This window comes from Bison bison, unplaced genomic scaffold (genome assembly GCF_000754665.1).
Source record: "Bison bison bison isolate TAMUID 2011002044 unplaced genomic scaffold, Bison_UMD1.0 scf7180017864254, whole genome shotgun sequence".
Classification (NCBI taxonomy): domain Eukaryota; kingdom Metazoa; phylum Chordata; class Mammalia; order Artiodactyla; family Bovidae; genus Bison; species Bison bison.
Window position 1 is genome coordinate 6,042,538 of NW_011494826.1, and position 19,119 is coordinate 6,061,656.

Below are 19,119 nucleotides of genomic sequence, written 5' to 3' on the forward strand. Positions count from 1 at the left end.
ATATACAGCCTTGACGTACTCATTTTCCTATTTGGAACCAGTCTGTTGTTCCATGTCCAGTTCTAACTGTTGCTTCCTGACCTGCATACAGATTTCTCAAGAGGCAGATCAGGTGGTCTGGTATTCCCATCTCTTTCAGAATTTTCCACAGTTTATTGTGATCCACACAGTCAAAGGCTTTGGCATAGTCAATAAAGCAGAAAGAGATGTTTTTCTGGAACTCTCTTGCTTTTTCTATGATCCAGTGGATGTTGGCAATTTGATCTCTGGTTCCTCTGCCTTTTCTAAAACCAGCTTGAACATCAGGAAGTTTACGGTTCACATATTGCTGAAGCCTGGCTTGGAGAATTTTGAGCATTACTGTACTAGCGTGTGAGATGAGTGCAATTGTGCGGTAGTTTGAGCATTCTTTGGCATTGCCTTTCTTTGGGATTGGAATGAAAACTGACCTTTTCCAGTCCTGTGGCCACTGCTGAGTTTTCCAAATTTGCTGGCATAGTGAGTGCAGCACTTTCACAGCATTATCTTTCAGGATTTGGAATAGCTCAACTGGAATTCCATCACCTCTACTAGCTTGTTCGTAGTGATGCTTCTAAGGCCCACTTGACTTCACATTCCAGGATGTCTGGCTCTAGGTGAGTGATCACACCATCGTGATTATCTGGGTCGTGAAGATCTTTTTTGTACAGTTCTTCTGTGTATTCTTGCCATCTTTTCTTAATATCTCTGCTCTGTTGATTCCAGCATGAGGCCCATTTCAAACTATCCTTCAAAAGGAACGAAGTCAGTCTCTTGTAGAGATCTGTTGCTTAAATGTAAGCTTTAAAACATGGTCACTGCCTAGGGTTAGATTAAATAATTTCCAGTATGTAATCCAACAAGATGGCAATTTAAAGATATGCATGGAGAAAGAATGCAATTTGCTTGACTGGAAAAGGTAGATGATTAGGTTCTATCATGTTCAAGAATTTTCTAGTAGGTTAATTATGAGTTGCCTTTCTTAATACTCCTGTCCACCTGAAACAATTAAAGACTAGAAATTCTCTCCCTCACAGAGTGCTAGGATTATATCCCCATTCCACATATGATTTCATTGGAACAACAGTGTGGGGGTGCGTGGGCGTCACTTTTGTCAAGTCTTTTTTTCTGCGTATGTGACCTAACTGCTATTACTTCAATGCAAAGGAGACCTTTGAGTTCCCCCATAGATGACTTTTACATGCAACTAATGAAAGTTAGATGTATGGTCTAGGATTACTCTTGAGGCGTCTCTGGAGTTCATGTGGGGTTTGTTAAGACAAAATATATCAATGATCCTGAACGTGATGACAGTTTTGGAAGGTAGGTAGAAAACAGCAGGCTGGGAGTCTTGGCTTGGAGAAAAGCCGCAAAGGAGAAGCCTACAGACACTGATAAAGGTGTCTTTATCTTTAAAAGGGGGAACTGAGCTTCTTGCTGCCTTCTCCCCAAAAGAAAAGAAAAAGGAGCCACAAGTCTAAATGGTGGCAGGGAGGTATTTTCAAGATATAGTATTAAATGAAAAACAGCAGGCTAACAAAACAGAGTGTATATTACGATTCCATTTTTAAAAACAAGCAAAAATATAAAAAATATTGGAAGGATATAGACAAGAATGTTAATGGATTAAGAACAGTAGTTATCTCTGCATGCTGGAATTATAGGTAATTTTAATTTTCTTGGTTTTCTTACCTGTATTTTCTAAATTTTCTATTAATAATTACGTATCATTTATTTAGAATAGAAAGAAATTTAGAACTTCCCTGGTGGCACAGAGGTTAAGAATCTGCCTGCCAATGCAGGGGACACAGGTTTGATCCCTGGTCTGGGAAGATTTCCTATGTCTTGGAGCAACTAAGCCCATGCACCACAACGACTGAGCCCAAGCTCTAGAGCCCACAAGCCGCAACTGCTGAGCCCATGAGCCACAACTACTGAAGCCTGTGCACCTAGAGGCTGTTTTCTGCAACAAGAGAAGCCAATGCAATGAAAAGCCCGTGCACCACAATGAAGGGTAGCCCTCACTCACTGAGACCAGAGAACGCTCGCACAAAGCAATGAAAACCTAGCGCAGTCAAAAAGTTTAATAAAAGTAATTAAAAAAAAAAAAAGAACAAAGTATGTAAGGAAGCAAGAAAATTAGCAAATGAACAAATTAGAAATTGTAAGAACATGTGAGCTACCTCACATATAGATTTAAAATATTATCCCCATATTTTTAAAAGTTTTCAAGTTGTCCTGTGAATTCTGTATTAATACTGAGATCACTTTAGTGTCAGGTAAACCTATTCATACTTAATTTTATATTGAAATACTGTAAGAATATTACAAAATTGCTATAGATAATTTTCAGTTATCTTAATCTCCATAGGTTTTAAAGCAAATATTAACCCATTTTTCAAAGAACACTGAGAGATAATATAGATGAAAATATATTAAGCTGGTTCTAGTAAGGCTGGATTTTTAAAAATGTTGTCAAAACCAGAGCTTAAGGACAGCTTAAAGGAAGTCTTAAAACATTAAATAAATGAATATTTGAAGAATTAAATGAATATTGTTGTTCAGTCGTTCAGTTGTGTCTGACTCTTTGTGACCCCATGGACTGTAGCACACCAGGCTTCCGTGTCCTTCACCAACTCCCGGAGTTTGCTCAAACTCATGTTCATTGAGTTGGTGATGCCATCCAACCACCTTATCCTCTTTCATCCCCTTCTCCTTCTGCCTTCAATCTTTCCCAGCATCAGGGTCTTTTCCAATGAGTAGGATCTTTTCCAATGAGTTGGCTCTTTGCATCATGTGGCCAAAGTATTGGACTTTCAGCTTCAGCATCAGTCCTTCCAATGAATATTCAGGACTGATTTCCTTTAGGATTGACTGGTTTGATCTTGTAGTCTAAGGGACTGTCAAGAATCTCTTCTAGCACCACAATTTAAAAGCATCAGTTCTTCAGTGCTCAGCCTTCTTTATGGTCCAACTCTCACATCCATACATGACTACTGGAAAAACCATCAGTTCAGTTCAGTTCAGTCGCTCATTCATATCTAACTCTATGATCCCATGGATTGCAGCATGCCAGGCTTCCCTGTCCATCACCAACTCCCAGAGCTTCCTCAAACTCATGTCCATCGAGTCGGTGATGCCATCCAACCATCTCATCCTCTGTCATCCCCTTCTCCTCCTGCCTTGAATCTTTCCCAGTATCAGGGTCTTTTCCAATGAGTCAGTTCTTCCCATCAGGTGTCCAAAGTATTGGAGTTTCAGCTTCAACATCAGTCCTTCCAATGAACATCCAGGACTGATCTCCTTTAGGATGGACTGGTTGGATCTCCTTGCAGTCCAACGGACTCTCAAGAGTCTTCTTCAACACCACAGTTTAAAAGCATCAATTCTTTGGTGCTCAGCTTTCTTTATGGTCCAACTCTCACATCCATACATGCTAAGTTGCCTCAGTCGTGTCCGACTCTGTGCGACCCCGTAGACGGCAGCCCACTAGGCTCCTCCGTCTCTGGGATTCTCCAGGCAAGAACACTGGAGTGGGTTGCCATTTCCTTCTCCAATGCAGGAAAGTGACAAGTGAGAGTGAAGTCGTTGCTCAGTCGTGTGCGACCCCATGGACTGCAGCCTACCAGGCTCCTCCGTCCACAGGATTTTCCAGGCAAGAGTACTGGAGTGGGTTGCCATTGCCTTCTCCAATCCATACATGACTACCAGAAAAACCATAGCCTTGACTAGACAAACCTTTGTCAGCAAAGTAATGTTTCTGCTTTTTAGTATTCTGTCTAGGCTGGTCATAGCTTTTCTTCCAAGGAGTAAGTGTCTTCTGATTTCATGGGCAGTCACCAAATGCAGTGATTTTAGAGCCCCCCAAAATAAAGTCTCTCACTGTTTCCATTGTTTCCTCATCTATTTGCCATGAAGTGATGGGACCAGATGCCATGATCTCAGTTTTTTTAGTTTTTTGAATGTTGAGTTTTAAGTCGGCCTTTTCACTCTCCTCTTTCACTTTAAGAGGTTCTTTAGTTCTTTGCTTTTTGCCATAAGGGTGGTGTCATCTGCATATTTGAGGTTGTTGATATTTCTTCTAGCAATCTTGATTCCAGCTTGTGCTTCATCCAGCCCAGCATTTCACATGATGTACTCTGCATATAAGTTAAATAAGCACGGTGACAATATACAGCCCTGATGTATTCCTTTCCCAATTTGGAACCAGTCTGTTGTTCCATGTCCAGTTCTAACTGTTGTGCCTTGACCTGCATACAGATTTCTCAGGAGGCAGGCCAGGTGTCTGGTAATTCCATCTCTTGAAGAATTTTCCACAGTTTGTTGTGATCCACACAGTCAAAGGCTTTGGCATAGTCAATAAAGCAGAAGTAGATGTTTTTCTGGAACTCTATTGATTTTTCTATTATCTAATGGATGTTGGCAATTTGATCTCTGGTTCCTCTGCCTTTTCTAAATTCAGCTCGAACATCTGGAAATTCACGTTTCATGTACTGTTGAAGCCTGGCTTGAAGAATTTTGAGCATTACTTTGCTAGTGTGTGAGATGAGTGCAATTGTGTGGTAGTTTGAACGTTCTTTGGCATTGCCTTTTTTGAGATTGGAATGAAAACTGACCTTTTCCAGTCCTGTGGCCACTGCTGAGTTTTCCAAATTTGCTGACATATTGACTGCAGGATTTTAACAGCATCATCTTTCAGGATTTGAAATAGCTCCACTCTAATTCCATTACCTCCACTAACTTTGTTTGTAGTGATGTTTCCTAAGGCCCAGTTGACTTCACATTCCAGGATATCTGGCTCTAGGTGAGTGATCACACCATCGTGGTTATCTGGGTCATGAAGAACTTTTTTGTGTAGTTCTTCTGTGTATTCTTGCCACCTCTTCTTAATATCTTCTGCTTCTGTTAGGTCAATACCTCTTCTGTCCTTTATTGTGTCCATTATTGCATGAAATAAAAACCACAGCTTTGGCTAGATGGACTTTTCTAGGCAAAGGCAAAGTAGTGTCTCTGCTTTTTAATATGCTGTCTAGGTTTGTCATTGCTTTTCTTCCAAGGAGCAAGTGTCTTTTAATTTCATGGCTGCAGTCACTGTCCACAGTGATTTTGGATCCCAAGCAAATATAGCCTCTCACTGTTCCCACTGTTTCATCTATTTGCCATGAAGTGATGAGACTGGATGCCATGATCTGTGTTTTCTGAATGTTGAGTTTTAAGCCAGCTTTTTCACTCTCCTTTTTCACCTTCATCAAGAGGCTCTTTAATTCCTCTTTGCTTTCTGTCATGAGGGTGGTGTCATCTGCATATCTGATGTTATTGATATTTCTCCCCGCAATATAGTTCAAAGCAAAATAACAAGAAAATGATTGTTTAAATTGTGCTAAATGCAATGTTCTAATATGTCTCCAAAAGCAAGAAGATATAAACTAAGAAAAAGTTATTTATAAAGCCAAAATATATTGGGTAATTTTGTATTCAACTGAAAGTTGAAACATTTTCATTTTATAGATTCTATTTAGTCTCCTAATAGTCTTATTCACTGTTGTATTTAGTGCTCATTTCAAGCTTTATGTTATTGATGGGATACTAGAATATTTGACATTATACACAAAAACTGTTAACCACAAAGATGAGAACTACTTCTCAGATGTACTGCTTCACAAAGTGATAAACTCAGAAATCCCTAAAATCATTTAAAGCAATTAATAAAGAATTCATTTAAAAATAGTTTAAAATATTTCATACTCACAGCAATATTTCAGACATACTGGATCCTATTTCAGATTTGGCCTGAACATAAAGAGAAAAGTTTATTTGGACAAGTGTTAAACTGAAACTTTGGAAGGCTACTGTATTTCAATTACCCTGATTTAAAAGATACATGTTTTAAATATATGATGCAACTCCTCTTTCATTCAAAGTGTTTATTTCAGAGTCTATTTGGATTTTTTAAGAGAAGCCAGTGAAAACTAAACACAGACATCCCTTAGGAATCATTTCAGAAATAATAATTGGCTAAAAATCAGTTAAACTCTTCCAGCAGGAATGATTAACACATTAATGAATTAACAGACTTTACACTTTCATTACAAAGTCTCTTTAAGCTCTTTTTTGGGCACTTTGATTAGAGCTCATTATCACCTGCCTATAATTTCACAATTATGTGTGAATTATACACATTTTCAAATCTGCAATGGCCCTTAAGCGATATTTCAATGGAATAACCAATATAAGTAAACCAGAGTATAAATTTAAAGCACCAAACCTTCTCAAAGAATAATAACTATTCTTTTATTAAATGATTTTTTAGGAAATATCTCTTATATATAAAAACATATATAATCTATATTTAGGGGATAAAGAGTTTTAAAAAAAATCTATAGACTCATCACTCATTGAAGAAACAGAACTACACAAATACCATATTTCACAGAACCCTCGAAAGGGGCTTTTTTACCCCCTGGTGCTGCTGCTAAGTCGCTTCAGTCGTGTCCGACTCTGTGCGACCCCATAGATGGCAGCCCACAGGCTCCCCCGTCCCTGGGATTCTCCAGGCAATAACACTGGAGTGGGTTGCCATTTCCGTCTCCAATGCATGAAAGTGAAAAGTGAAAGGGAAATCGCTCAGTCGTGTCCGACTCTAGCGACCCCATGGACTTCAGCCCACCAGGCTCCTCTGTCCATGGGATTTTCTAGGCAAAAGTACTGGAGTGGGGTGCCATTGCCTAGTGGTAACTATTACCTTGAATTCTGTGTTAGTTATTACCCTACATTCTAAAACTATATAGTGTTACTACCTTTTATGTATTATTGAGTAACAGATCATTAGTTTTTGCATGGTTTAAAATTTTGTGTAAATGGTATTCTTTAACATTGTAGTCATCTGAGATTTGCCTAATTCAAGTAAGACACAAAAAGCACAAATCATGAAAGAAAAATCAGACATAACTGTGTATTTAAAAATAAAAACCCATCTGTATATCCTTGCACTTTTCAGATAACCATTACTCCCAAACGCATTTAGTATTTTACCCTCAACTATGTCTTAGGGAAAGCAAAGTCTTTTGAAATTCTCTGGAACAGACTGTTTCCTTTGAGTGAGATCATATTTTATGAAGTATTAACATATTTAGGTCTCCCACTAAATACTAACATGAACACTGTTCATCAAATATTTGAAAAAAAAAGAAATGTTTTGGTCAAGGTATATTAAAGTTTTTGAAGTGTTTTTCCTCTAACTGTTTCCAAATATTTTAAATCATAGACCAAGGGCCCAAAATGATACCCGATGATAAAAAGACTGAAAAGCTTCAGCTCCTGGGAGCAGTGTCTTTTGACTGCTTGTTATCTTGAAAAATACATTCAGGATACACAAAAGGATGATGCCAAATTAAGTGAGTCAGTTTTTTTGAACTCATGTGAAAGGCTACATTCCAAGGGGCAAGTCTGCAAGATAAATAACAAAGAAAATTCTACATGCTGTCATGTGGTTTTTTTTCCATTCGTGGTCCAGGCAGAACACTGAAGTTTTGCCAGTTATTTCCTTAAAAGTGTTTGAAATATAAATTTACCAGACTGAATGTTCCATATTCTTCCCTGAGAAAATGTGTCAAAAATCCTAGCAATGTCGTCTGGTCTCCCCAGGTCCAGCGAGCTTGATTGAGGTAGGATGAGACAGGCAGGTAAATATAGGGCAGCAGGCCAGCAGAGAAGCACAGACTCAACTTCAACAGGGAGCCTGGGGAGAGTTCCTGCATTAGAGCATAGGGAGTCACATGTATCACAGTGTTTATTTTAGTCAGATTCATCCTGGAACTTCAAGAACATATTGCGGAAAACATCAAATATGTTTACTCAGAGCTGATCTCTCAATTTATATCAAGTCACCACGGAAGATGATGTTAAACCTTCTGATTACTGTGGATTACTAGGAAATTGCATCAGCCTGAACTCCTTTGCATGGCAAGTGAAATCTGAGTGAAGCAAATAATATTAGCAAAGACATGATTTTCATGTTTATTGCATCCTCTACATTTAAAACCATGTCATGACATGCAGCATCGCACAGCTGAGACTACCCACTTGGAAGTGATTTCAGTGTTGATTATGGTGTTTGACCATTTTCAAAACTGCCCAAGATATTGTTCTAATACTGATTCACTTCATTATTATCATCAGGAGTAGGCTTTAACTATACACTATATTATGACTGCACATTAATAATATATTCTTTCTACAAGAGTTTTGGCCATTTCATGGAAATCCTTAGTACAAATGAAGCTAGTTTTTAAGTAACATTCAAGTTCATCCAAATGCTATTTCTTTCCCTCAATTTACATAGGAAAGAAGGAAATTTGTTGTTGTATGCAACAATCTTGCCTCAAACAGAATATATTTTTCATCTGCAAGTTTCTTCTTTGCTTTTTCTTTTTTGGCCATGTCATTGGCATGTGATTTTAGTTCCCCCACCAAGGAGCAAGCCTTGAAGTAACTGAAGCACAGAGTCTTAACCACTGTACTGCCAGGGAAGTCCTGCTTCTGCATGTTTCTAAGACCAAGGAAAACTCTGCCAAATTTTTACAAAGATTGAGTCCAAAAGAATTCTACGGTTGCTTTAGTAATTGGAAATGTCGCCTCTTACAAATATCGTGAGTGGAAATTGCCAATTTTTTCTTTACGAAAAAGGGAAATTCATAGGTGACAATGAATATGAGAACCAAGATTTCCGTTCCCCAGAAGTAGAAAAGTAGTTGACTTACACTAGCATTTTCAAATAAGCATTCTTCATTGAAAATGGAGTGTTTTTATTACAGTACTGATATTGTTTGACATTTCTAAAGCGGTAATGAGATTCATACAAAATGATGGGATGAAAAAAATGGAAGAAATAACTAATTGAAGAATATGCCTTTGCTATTCTTAAAAGTAGCTTTAAAGAAAGTAAATGTTTAGATTTTGGCAGTTTCTGCACACTATAAAGTTCAGTTTAGAATGGCAAGACATAGTTGCTGCTGAATTTTCCTTTTGTGTGGGAAATAGAGAAACAAATACATGAGAACTATTTCAGAGCGTGCAGAAGAGTGGCTCTGAGTCCCAGCTGCATGTACACTGGAATCACCTGGGGAACTTTTAAAACTATCAGTCCCAGGGCCTCACACCCAGTCAAATAAATCAGAATTATTTTAGGGTGGTGAGAGCACACAAAGGCATACACACACACAAACACCTATTTACTTTCTTAAATCTTTCCAGATAATTTAAGTAAGCAGTTGGGGTTGCAACCAACTAATTTCCTTCTCTGCCTTAGATCACCTGAGCAGTCAGATCCAATTCCCTATCACTTCACTGGTAGATCTTATTTTCTAGACTCTGCTCTTTAAATAATAAAAATAAAAGGTGCTCTGAAGAGTCACACTTTCCCAAATTTCATCATTCATCAGAGGTTGATCTAAGTACAGGGTAAACAGGCTCTCAGATCAGGTTCCTAACTTGCCAGCTCTGGGTCTTGTATGTTTTACATGAGAATATGGCTCTCCCTCCAGACTTAAAACAAAAGATTTGCTTTTTAAGTTCATGATCTAGATACACCTTCCCTGATATCAGAAGCCTGGCTAAGGGTGACGCCATCAAGATGGCAACATAAGTAATCCCAACTTCAGTCCTTCCCACAAAACACCATCAGCAACTACCTGTAGACAAGATACTGCTGTGAAAATCCCAGACACTGGGGTTGAGGCTGAAGTCCTGGACCACAGAGACTGAGAAGGACTGCACTTGAAGTTTTGAGGGGCACTCTGACTATATCACTCCTCCCCTAGGCCAGCACAGCACTGCATTGGAGGACTCCCCTTGGGGTACACTTTTTCCAGTGGGAAAAGAGCCCCCAGGGTGGAAATCCAGCTCCCCAGGCATTGCAGGATGCTCCCCAGGCACTGAAGGATGCTCCCCAGGCACAGCAGGATGTTCCCCAGGCACTGCAGAATGCTCCCCAGGCATTGCAGGATGCTCCTTAGGAGACTCACTCAGCATTCATTCGCAGGGACCACTGCGGCGGTGTGGGGTGGGGGGGCGGTGGGGGCATAGATCTTTGGGGCTCAACCACTGGGGATCAGACAGAGATGGAGAAGGGAAGCAGGGCTTACAGCAACCGGTTTCCAGTCTTGGGAGAACACATTCCTGTTTGCAGCGGTGCCAGAGCAGAGGTTGATCAGCCAGCAGTTCTGTGCATCTACAGAGCCAAGCCAGTGGCTGATCCTACTCTAAAATGATTTTGATTTAATTGATGTGGGGCATATATTAACATGATGAAAGTCACATATGACAAGGCCACAGCTAACACAATACTCAATGGTGACAGACTGAAAGCTTCTCCTCTAAGATCAGGAATAAGACAAGGTGCCCACTCTCACCTCTCATGTTCAACATAGTACTGGAAGTCCTACTCAGGGTAATTAGGCAAAAAAAAGAAATAAAAGGAATCCAAACTAGAAAGGAAGTGAAATTGTCTCTGTTTGCAAATGACATGCTCTTAAATAGGAAATCCTAAAGATTCTATGCTTTTGAACTGTGGTGTTGGAGAAGACTCTTGAGAGTCCCTTGGACTGCAAGGAGATCCAACCAGTCTATTCTGAAGGCGATCAGCCCTGGGATTTCTTTGGAAGGAATGATGCTAAAGCTGAAACTCCAGTACTTTGGCCACCTCATGTGAAGAGTTGACTCATTGGAAAATACTCTGATGCTGGGAGGGATTGGGGGCAGGAGGAGAATGGGATGACAGAGGATGAGATGGCTGGATGGCATCACTGACTCGATGGACGTTGAGTCTAAGTGAACTCTGGGAGTTGGTGATGGACAGGCAGGCCTGGCGTGCTACAATTCATGGGGTCGCAAAGAGTCAGACATGACTGAGCTACTGAACTGAATTGACTGAAAGATTCTATCAAAAAGCTGTAAAACTTAACAAATTTAGGAAAGTTACAGAATATAAAATTAGTTGTGCTTCTATATACTAACAATGAACTATCTGAAAAAAAAAAAACAACTATTTCATTTATAATAGCATAGCATCAAATATAATAAATAGCTTAGGAATATATTTAACCGAGGAGGTATTAATGAAATATCTGTATACTGAAAACTATAAGACATTGATGAAAGAAACTGAAGAAGACACATATGAAAAGATATCTCATGTTCATGGATTAAAATAATTAATATTGTTAAAATGTTCATACTACCCAAAACCATCTATAGATTTTATAATATCCCTATCAAGCCTTGTATGAAACTAATAAATAAATAAACTCCATGTTTTCTGATGCCATAAATGTCATATTGGGCATTTTTACTCAAAAACATACCTTCTCTTTTAAAAGCCGAAAGAGAATCCATGGTATTATGCACAAAACATAGAGTACTATTGTGTGCTGATTACATAAGCTAAGGCCACAGCATAAAGCACCAATTTTAGCTATCTGAAAAATAATAAAAGCAAATAATCCAAGTTAAAAATTCACTGAAAACTAAGAAAGCACAATAGTAAAAAGCTATTCTTTTTATTAAAACTAAACATCTATACAGTAAGCCAGGTTAACATCAAACTTTTAATGCAAACAATCATGCTTTAATACTCACTAATTATCTATCACCATTATTTTATTAATATTTTTCATTCTTATCAAATCACTGCAGTCTGACCTTAAATTACTGTCGTCAAACTAGGTTTTAGGAAGTCCTATATGATGACAAGTTCTTTAGAACATAGTATAGTGAAATCTAGAACTAAAGTTCAGCAATTCTTTGTCTTACATTTTCTTCTATTAAATTAATTAAATATAACACTTTTATTTAGAAACCTGGTTCCCTACGGGTGGTCTTTTTGCTATTTTTGAACATGTGTTATTTTCATAATCATAAAAGGGTTTATTTTAAACAAAAAATAAACTCTAATATCATCACAGGCTTGTTTATGGAAACCACAGATAAACCTTGATGTTGTTTCTAAATTCTTTAATGACAAAGGCTGCCCATATATTAAGATAATTCAGAACTCTTCAATGTGTAGACGGTAAGCCCTTAGAAGACAGGGTTCCTCCACACTGCAAATTATTTTGATGATAGCAGTGGTCTTAGAAGTCATTATAATCTCTTCAGAACCACTTCATTTTACATCTGATTACTTTTCTTTTAGTGAAAAAAAGTACAAATTATTTGATCTTTTGTGAAACTAGAGAATAAGCCAATGAACCATAATGGTAAATAATTTAAGGTGGTCAACCTAGAGCTTGGCATCTTAAGATCACACACACACACACACACACACACACACGACACTGGATTAGCTAACAAGCCTTTCTTTCCCATAAGACTCAAAGGGGATTTTGTAATACCCTCATTCTCCAAAAAACTTTTGAACTCTGGGACAGAAAAAGAATTCTCATGTTTTATAAAGGCTCTCATAGTTTACAGTAAAAAAACAGAGTGTTTTGAGAGTGCTTTTTCTCTCAACACGCCTAGATTACCTTGACAGTAATCAGAATAGATAAACAGTATCTAAACCAAAGTTAAAAAGAAACAGAGCATCTGTCTAAAAATTAAAACAAAAAGTGATTTCACTTTGATCAAAATAGGTTACCTTTGATCTTTCTTGTGCAGTTGCTGCCTCCTCAAAATGTACAGTAAGAGCCATAAGCAGGCCCACAAACAGATTGTTTAAGCTAAAAACCTCTGCTGCAATGGACCACTGCCATGTTAGACGAGAAAATGAAAACACCCCCGCAGCAAGGATTCCTCCAGCATATGAGCCAGAAAGCCTGCAAATACAGATAACATGAAATCTTCTTTCCCAACAAAAAGAACTGACTTTATTTTCCTTTTTATAAACTGTAGCAGCAGAAATTATGACAGCCGCCCAGCACTATCCCAACACATTAGATGGTTAATACATTACTTCATGTAATAATTCCTTTCAACAGATTTTAATTACAAAGTCCATACATTAACCTATTAAGAAACAAATGAACAAACCTGCTTGGTATCTTATGAACTGAATGAGGTTTAGTTCTCTGATGTACTCTTTAGGATTCAAGCCATTTTAGAAAGCCTCAAGAGACAGAAACTGGAGAGATAACAAACCTGTGCCATTTTTCTTGCTATATCTAAGAAGAAAAATGATCATGACTGATTAAGACTGAAAAATTAATAAAATGGCAGAGTACCTGTTTGGTAGAAACAGACTTAAAGACTTAGAGAATGAACTTATGGTTACCAGTGAGGAAGGATGGGGTAAAGGGATAGTTATGGAGTTTGGGATGGACATGTACACACTGCTATATTTAAAATGGATAACCAATAAGGACCTACTGCATAGCACAGGGAACTCTGCTCAATGCTATGTGTCAGCCTGGATGGGAGGGGAGTCGGGGGGAGAATGGATACATGTATGTGTATGGTTGAGTCCCTTGCTGCTCACCTGAAACTATCAAAATATCACAACATTGTTAATCAGCTATATCCTAATACAAAATAGAAAGCTTTTAAAAATAAATAAATAAAAGAAAAAAAAGGAATATCTGTTCAGGAACACTCACTCTCACTTCTTGTGGTATGTTTGGGTCTAGGTACTTTCTACATTTATCTCCCAACATATGGCAAAGTATGTCTTGGTCACAATATTTGGTGATTTTAAGATCTTGTAAGCTAAATTCTTAGTTTCTAATGATTTCTTCTTTACACAAAGTCAAAGTTAAAAATGATATTTTTTTTTTTTAAAGAGAAGGGTGGGAGTGTGAATTTTAGTAACACAGAAGAATCAAAGCTACACTTGGAAACAAATTCCTCACTCTCAATGCCAACAGAAGTCCACATTTCAAATTAATTGAGGAATCTGGATCTCAATTTAGAGATTTGTTTTGAGATGTCAAATCATAGGTCATTACTTTTTAGCTGCATTGTTTTGCATAAAAATTATGGAGTAATTGTATAGGTTTTAATCAACCTTAGTAGAAAAAAAAGCTAACAAATTTCAATATCACCAAACCTGTTTTTCTCTGAATTTCTCTTTACAATTTTCCTGTTCTCTTTCCCTTATAAAAATCATCAGTTTCCTGTTTCTTGCAGAATACTCCATTCTCCCAGTTTTCCTGATTGAATAACCTAAAGTTATTTCTTCCTTCCAAATTCCTTTCCAGATTCTTTTCCATTTGTATTCCCATTGCCTTAGATTCAAAGTAAGAGTTTCCTAACTTGCTTACATTTTTCTAATCCTTCTGCAAATATAACATCAGATTAAACTTTCTAAAGCATACTCTTTGTGAATACTCATTATTCCTACAGGATGAATTAGAATCAACCTGGAATCCAGGCTCCCAATAAACTGGACCCCCTAGACACTAATTACCAACATGACCTCCCACCAAGTAGTCAAGCTCCTTAAAATTCCCTCATAAGACTTGCCTATTCCTAGCTCCATACGTTTGCCCGTGCTGTAGCCCTAAACTGAAGGTCCTCCCTGCTCCTTTATTAAAACTCTACTCTTCTCTCAATTTTCTCTTCAATTCCCAGGTTTCTAGCTCATCTCTGCATATCAATGATTTTTACATTGTTTTTTGAAATGTGAACTGGAGCTAAACTTCACTTAATTGGAAGCATCTGGCCCCAAGCACAGAAAGGAAACTTAGCAAATAAAAGAATGAATTAATCTTAAAGTATTAGTAACAATTTAAAGAAACTTCTAAGTTTCAGCTGTCAATATGACTTTGGAAAGTCAGCAAAAGATACAAGATTCCTTCTTTTACTTAAAACATAAATTAGCACCCTTGGAGAAATGGCTGATTCCAGGATTGGAAAAGCTCAAGTAGCAAACGAATTAGAAACATCTTGGGACACAACGTAAGGAAATGCTCAAATAGAGGCATGACCAAAGAGTATATTAGCCAGCTTACAGGACTCTCATTGGCCAAACTGGGGAAAACTTGAGCATAATTAGAGTAACAGACTGTAATCCAATGAATAAATAAGAATCTATGAATCTAAAAAAAAAAAGCTATGGATCTGTAGTGATATAAAAAGTTGGGTGAGAAGGAAAAGTCCATGGAAAGTCAACTAATAACTATAGAAGAAATTAGAAGAATTAGAAATCCCCACTTGACAACCATCATAATAATAATCAATGGATACCAAAGTAGAGGGTAAAGTTTGGAGTAACAGAAATATGCACACTGTCTAAAGGTATTTCCCTGTAAATAATTACAAAAGAAGAAACTGTCATTACAGTGGCAAACTGGACTGACACAGTCTTAATCACATCATCAAAGTTAACAGCCCAGTAATGGGACAAAAATCATCATATGCTTCTTTATCTATTGCAAAAAAAAAAAGAATACAGCATCATTTCTATGGTATTCCTGCCAAAAATGCATTACCTGAATTTAAGCAAGAGGACAGACAAACTCAGACTGAAGGACATTCTACAGAATAACTGACCTGTATGTATCAAGAAGTGTCAAAGTCCTGAGAAAAAACAAAACCATCATGAGGAACTGTCCCAGCTTAGAGACCAAAAGGATGACAACAGAATAAAAGGTATTATCTAGGACTTTCTTCTACTATAGTTCAGTTCAGTTCAGTCGCTCAGTTGTGTCCGACTCTTTGCAACCCCATGAACTGCAGTGCGCCAGGCTTCCCTGTCCATCACCAACTCCTGGAGTTTACTCGAACTCATGTCCATCAAGCCGGTGATGCCATCCAGCCATCCCATCCTCTGCCGTCCCCTTTTCCTCCTGCCCCCAATCCCTCCCAGCATCAGGGTCTTTTCCAATGAATCAACTCTTCGCATGAGGTGGCCAAAGTACTGGAGTTTCAGCTTTAGCATCAGGCCTTCCAATGAACAGCCAGGACTAATCTCCTTCAGAATGGACTGGTTGGATCTCCTTGCAGCCCAAGGGACTCTCAAGAGTCTTCTCCAACACCACAGTTCAAAAGCATCAATTCTTTGGCGCTCAGCCTTCTTCACAGTCCAACTCTCACGTCCATACATGACCACTGGAAAAACCATAGCCTTGACTAGACGGACTTTGTTGGCAAAGTAATGTCTCTGCTTTTGAATATGCTATCTAGTTTGGTCATAACTTTCCTTCCAAGGAGTAAGTATCTTTTAATTTCATGGCTGCAATCACCATCTGCAGTGATTTTGGAGCCCAAAGAGTTAAAGTCTGACACTGTTTTCACTGTTTCCCCATCTATTTCCCATGAAGTGATGGGACTGGATGCCATGATCTTTGTTTTCTGAATGTTGAGCTTTAAGCCAACTTTTTCACTCTCCTCTTTCACTTTCATCAAGAGGCTTTTGAGTTCCTCTTCACTTTCTGCCATAAGGGTGGTGTCATCTACTATAAGCATGTGGAAAAAATTGGATCAAGTCTGAAGATTAGGTAACAGTGTTGTATCATTGATAATTTGTTTTGAGACCTACACTGTGTATATGTAAGACAATGTTGGTTTAAAGAAACGTATCTTGAAGCATTTAAGGGTAAAAGGACATCATGACTGCAGCTTATTCTTAACTGGTTAAAAAGCAAAATAATACATACATATCCACTGAGTCAAGGATAAAGCAAATGTGGTAAAATATTAATATTTGGGAACCTGAGTAAAGGGCAAACAGTGAGCCATTCGTGCCACTTTTTTATAAATCTGAAATTGCATCAAGATAAAAAGTTTAAAGAAATCAGCAAATTTCCAAGCTAATTTGCTAATATTTGTTGAGTTTCTTGTTAGCCATGTTTCAGGTATTGTTTTATTGCCTTCTTTATATTCATGTAATTTTCACAATAACCCTATGAGTAGATGGTGGTTTGTCTCCATTTCTCAAATGAAGAATTTGAGGCTCAGGGAGGCCAAATAATTTTTCCAAGGCCCTACAGTAGGTAATTAAGTGGCAGAACCAGGATTAAAATTGTTAGTCTAGCTATTTAAAATAATTACATTATCGGTAAGAGATGGCTATTTTAGTTTTAATGTCAAATCATTTATCCCAGACTAATGATATACTTCCCTAGTGGCTCAGATGGTAAAGCGTCTGCCTACAATACAGGAGACCAGGGTATGATCCATGGGTTGGGAAGATCCTCTGGAGAAGGAAATGGCAACCCACTCTAGTACTCTTGCCTGGAAAATCCAACGGACGGAGGAGTGTGGTAGGCTACAGTTCATGGGGTCACAAAGAGTCAGAAACAACTGAGTGATTTCACTTTCACTTTCAATGATATATTGTACATTTAGTTAAATATGCACCTCTGAGTGAAGAACAGAAGTTTTGTCAATTATTAGAATTGTATTTATGTCTATGTGTTATCTAAACAACACACTACCAACCTGAATTGTACACACCTCTGAAGACTGATATTAACCTTTTTTTTTTTTTTGAAAGGGCAGTTAAAGTTTAAAACCAGTAAACAGTTAATTAAAGAGAACAGATATGTACAAATCCTCAGGAAGAAAACTCAAGACTCACTAATCTACAATGATTTTTAGCACATTATTATGCTCAGGAAGACATCCTAAAGCGTTTGAATTGTTGACATTATTGGAATTATGAACTATGTTAACTGCCTTTTCAAATATTTCATATGGTTTTAGAAATTGAAGACAGTATAAGTAAAATTATCAGTGGTAAAATTTATCCAGTCACCTTATACTATTACAGATACTTATGTACATTAGCATTTTATTGAAGACTAATCCTACATCAGCAGTGTCTAAAATCTGAATTTTTCTCACCTCACTTCTGTCCCATATCACTCCCCCTGCCAAGGACAAGATTGTTTCACAATGAATAATCCATATACTCTTTCACCTGATTTTTCTGGGTATCAGAGAAATAATTTGTGAGACTGCTGAGTAAGGTTATAGAAGAGAAGGTAACTGATTATAAAGCCAGTAAAGAAAATCAAACCTATAATCTTGATCTTTTTAGCATCTCAAAAGAGCTTGCTTAGAAATCAACTCAGTCTATAGACTGAAGACAAGAGTAGTGGACCTTCTCTTTTCTTTTGCTACTCATCATCTAAAATCCTTTCATATGCTTGAGTGATACAAGCTTATGAGGCACAGCCCCTCTTATTACACACTGAAATATAGGATATTTTTCTAGTCTTCATTGCAGCTAGAGCATGGGTATATGACCTGGGCTCTGCCTGTCAGAATCACCTGCTCCATTCTTTGAACTGGAAATTCATGAGGCCAAAGAGCAGGTATGGAGACAGAATCAGACATGGTGGGTGGGACTTGTGCATCATTTTCACAGACAATAATGGCAGCCCTTTCAGGGCTAGTGCTCAGAACCCAGGTCAGGGTCGGTGATGTGAGCTGGGGTGCCTGGGGCCCAGGGATGGCAGCCGCGGTGGTTTCACCAGCACACACATGCCTGGGACTCTGAATATTTTGGGATCAGAGCCTACTAATCCAGCCTTCCAAGAAATTCTGCAAGCTTTCCAACTTCCTTTTTTTTTAATTCTAGATTTGAATATTTCCTCTTTTAAAAAGCTTTCAGTTCAGTTCAGTTCAGTTCAATCGGTCAGTCATGTCCGACTCTGCGACTCCACAGATTGCAGCATGGCAGGCCTCCCTGTCCATCACCAACTCTCGGATATTACTCAAACTCATGTCCATTGAGTTGGTGATGCCATCCAATCATCTTATCCTCTGTTGTCCCCTTCTCCTCCTGCCTTCAATCTTTCCCAGCATTAGGGTCTTTTCAAATGAATCATTTCTTCACATCAGGTGGCCAAAGTATTGGAGTTTCAGCTTCAACATCAGTCCTTCCAATGAATATTCAGGATTGATTTCCTTTAGGATGGACTGGTTGGATCTCCTTGCTGTCTAAGGGACTCTCAAGAGTCTTCTCCAACACCACAGTTCAAAAGCATCAATTCCTCGGCGCTCAGCTTTCTTCACAGTCCAACTCTGACATCCATACATGACCACTGGAAAAAAACACAGCTTTGACTAGATGGACCTTTGTTGGCAAAGTAATATCTCTGCTTTTTAATATGCTGTCTAGGTTGGTCAAAACTTTTCTTCCAAGGAGTAAGCATCTTTTAA

The 19,119-nt window shown here is 38.1% G+C and overlaps 1 protein-coding gene across 5 annotated transcripts in view; it reads right to left on the reverse strand.

Moving 5' to 3' along the window:
- TMEM260 (transmembrane protein 260) overlaps window positions 1–19,119 on the reverse strand; it is a 70,231-nt gene that overhangs the window by 24,852 nt on the left and 26,260 nt on the right. For 3 of the 5 annotated variants that reach the window (XM_010847698.1, XM_010847699.1, XM_010847695.1), the window contains exons 4-8: window positions 15,502–15,528; window positions 12,653–12,830; window positions 11,379–11,492; window positions 7,590–7,769; window positions 5,768–5,808 (exon numbers count right to left, since the gene is read on the reverse strand). In XM_010847698.1, coding sequence (XP_010846000.1) covers window positions 5,768–5,808; window positions 7,590–7,769; window positions 11,379–11,492; window positions 12,653–12,830; window positions 15,502–15,528 — 540 coding nt within the window. The remainder of the gene's footprint in view (window positions 1–5,767; window positions 5,809–7,589; window positions 7,770–11,378; window positions 11,493–12,652; window positions 12,831–15,501; window positions 15,529–19,119) is intronic. The other 2 variants (XM_010847696.1, XM_010847697.1) reach the window with 2 other exon arrangements.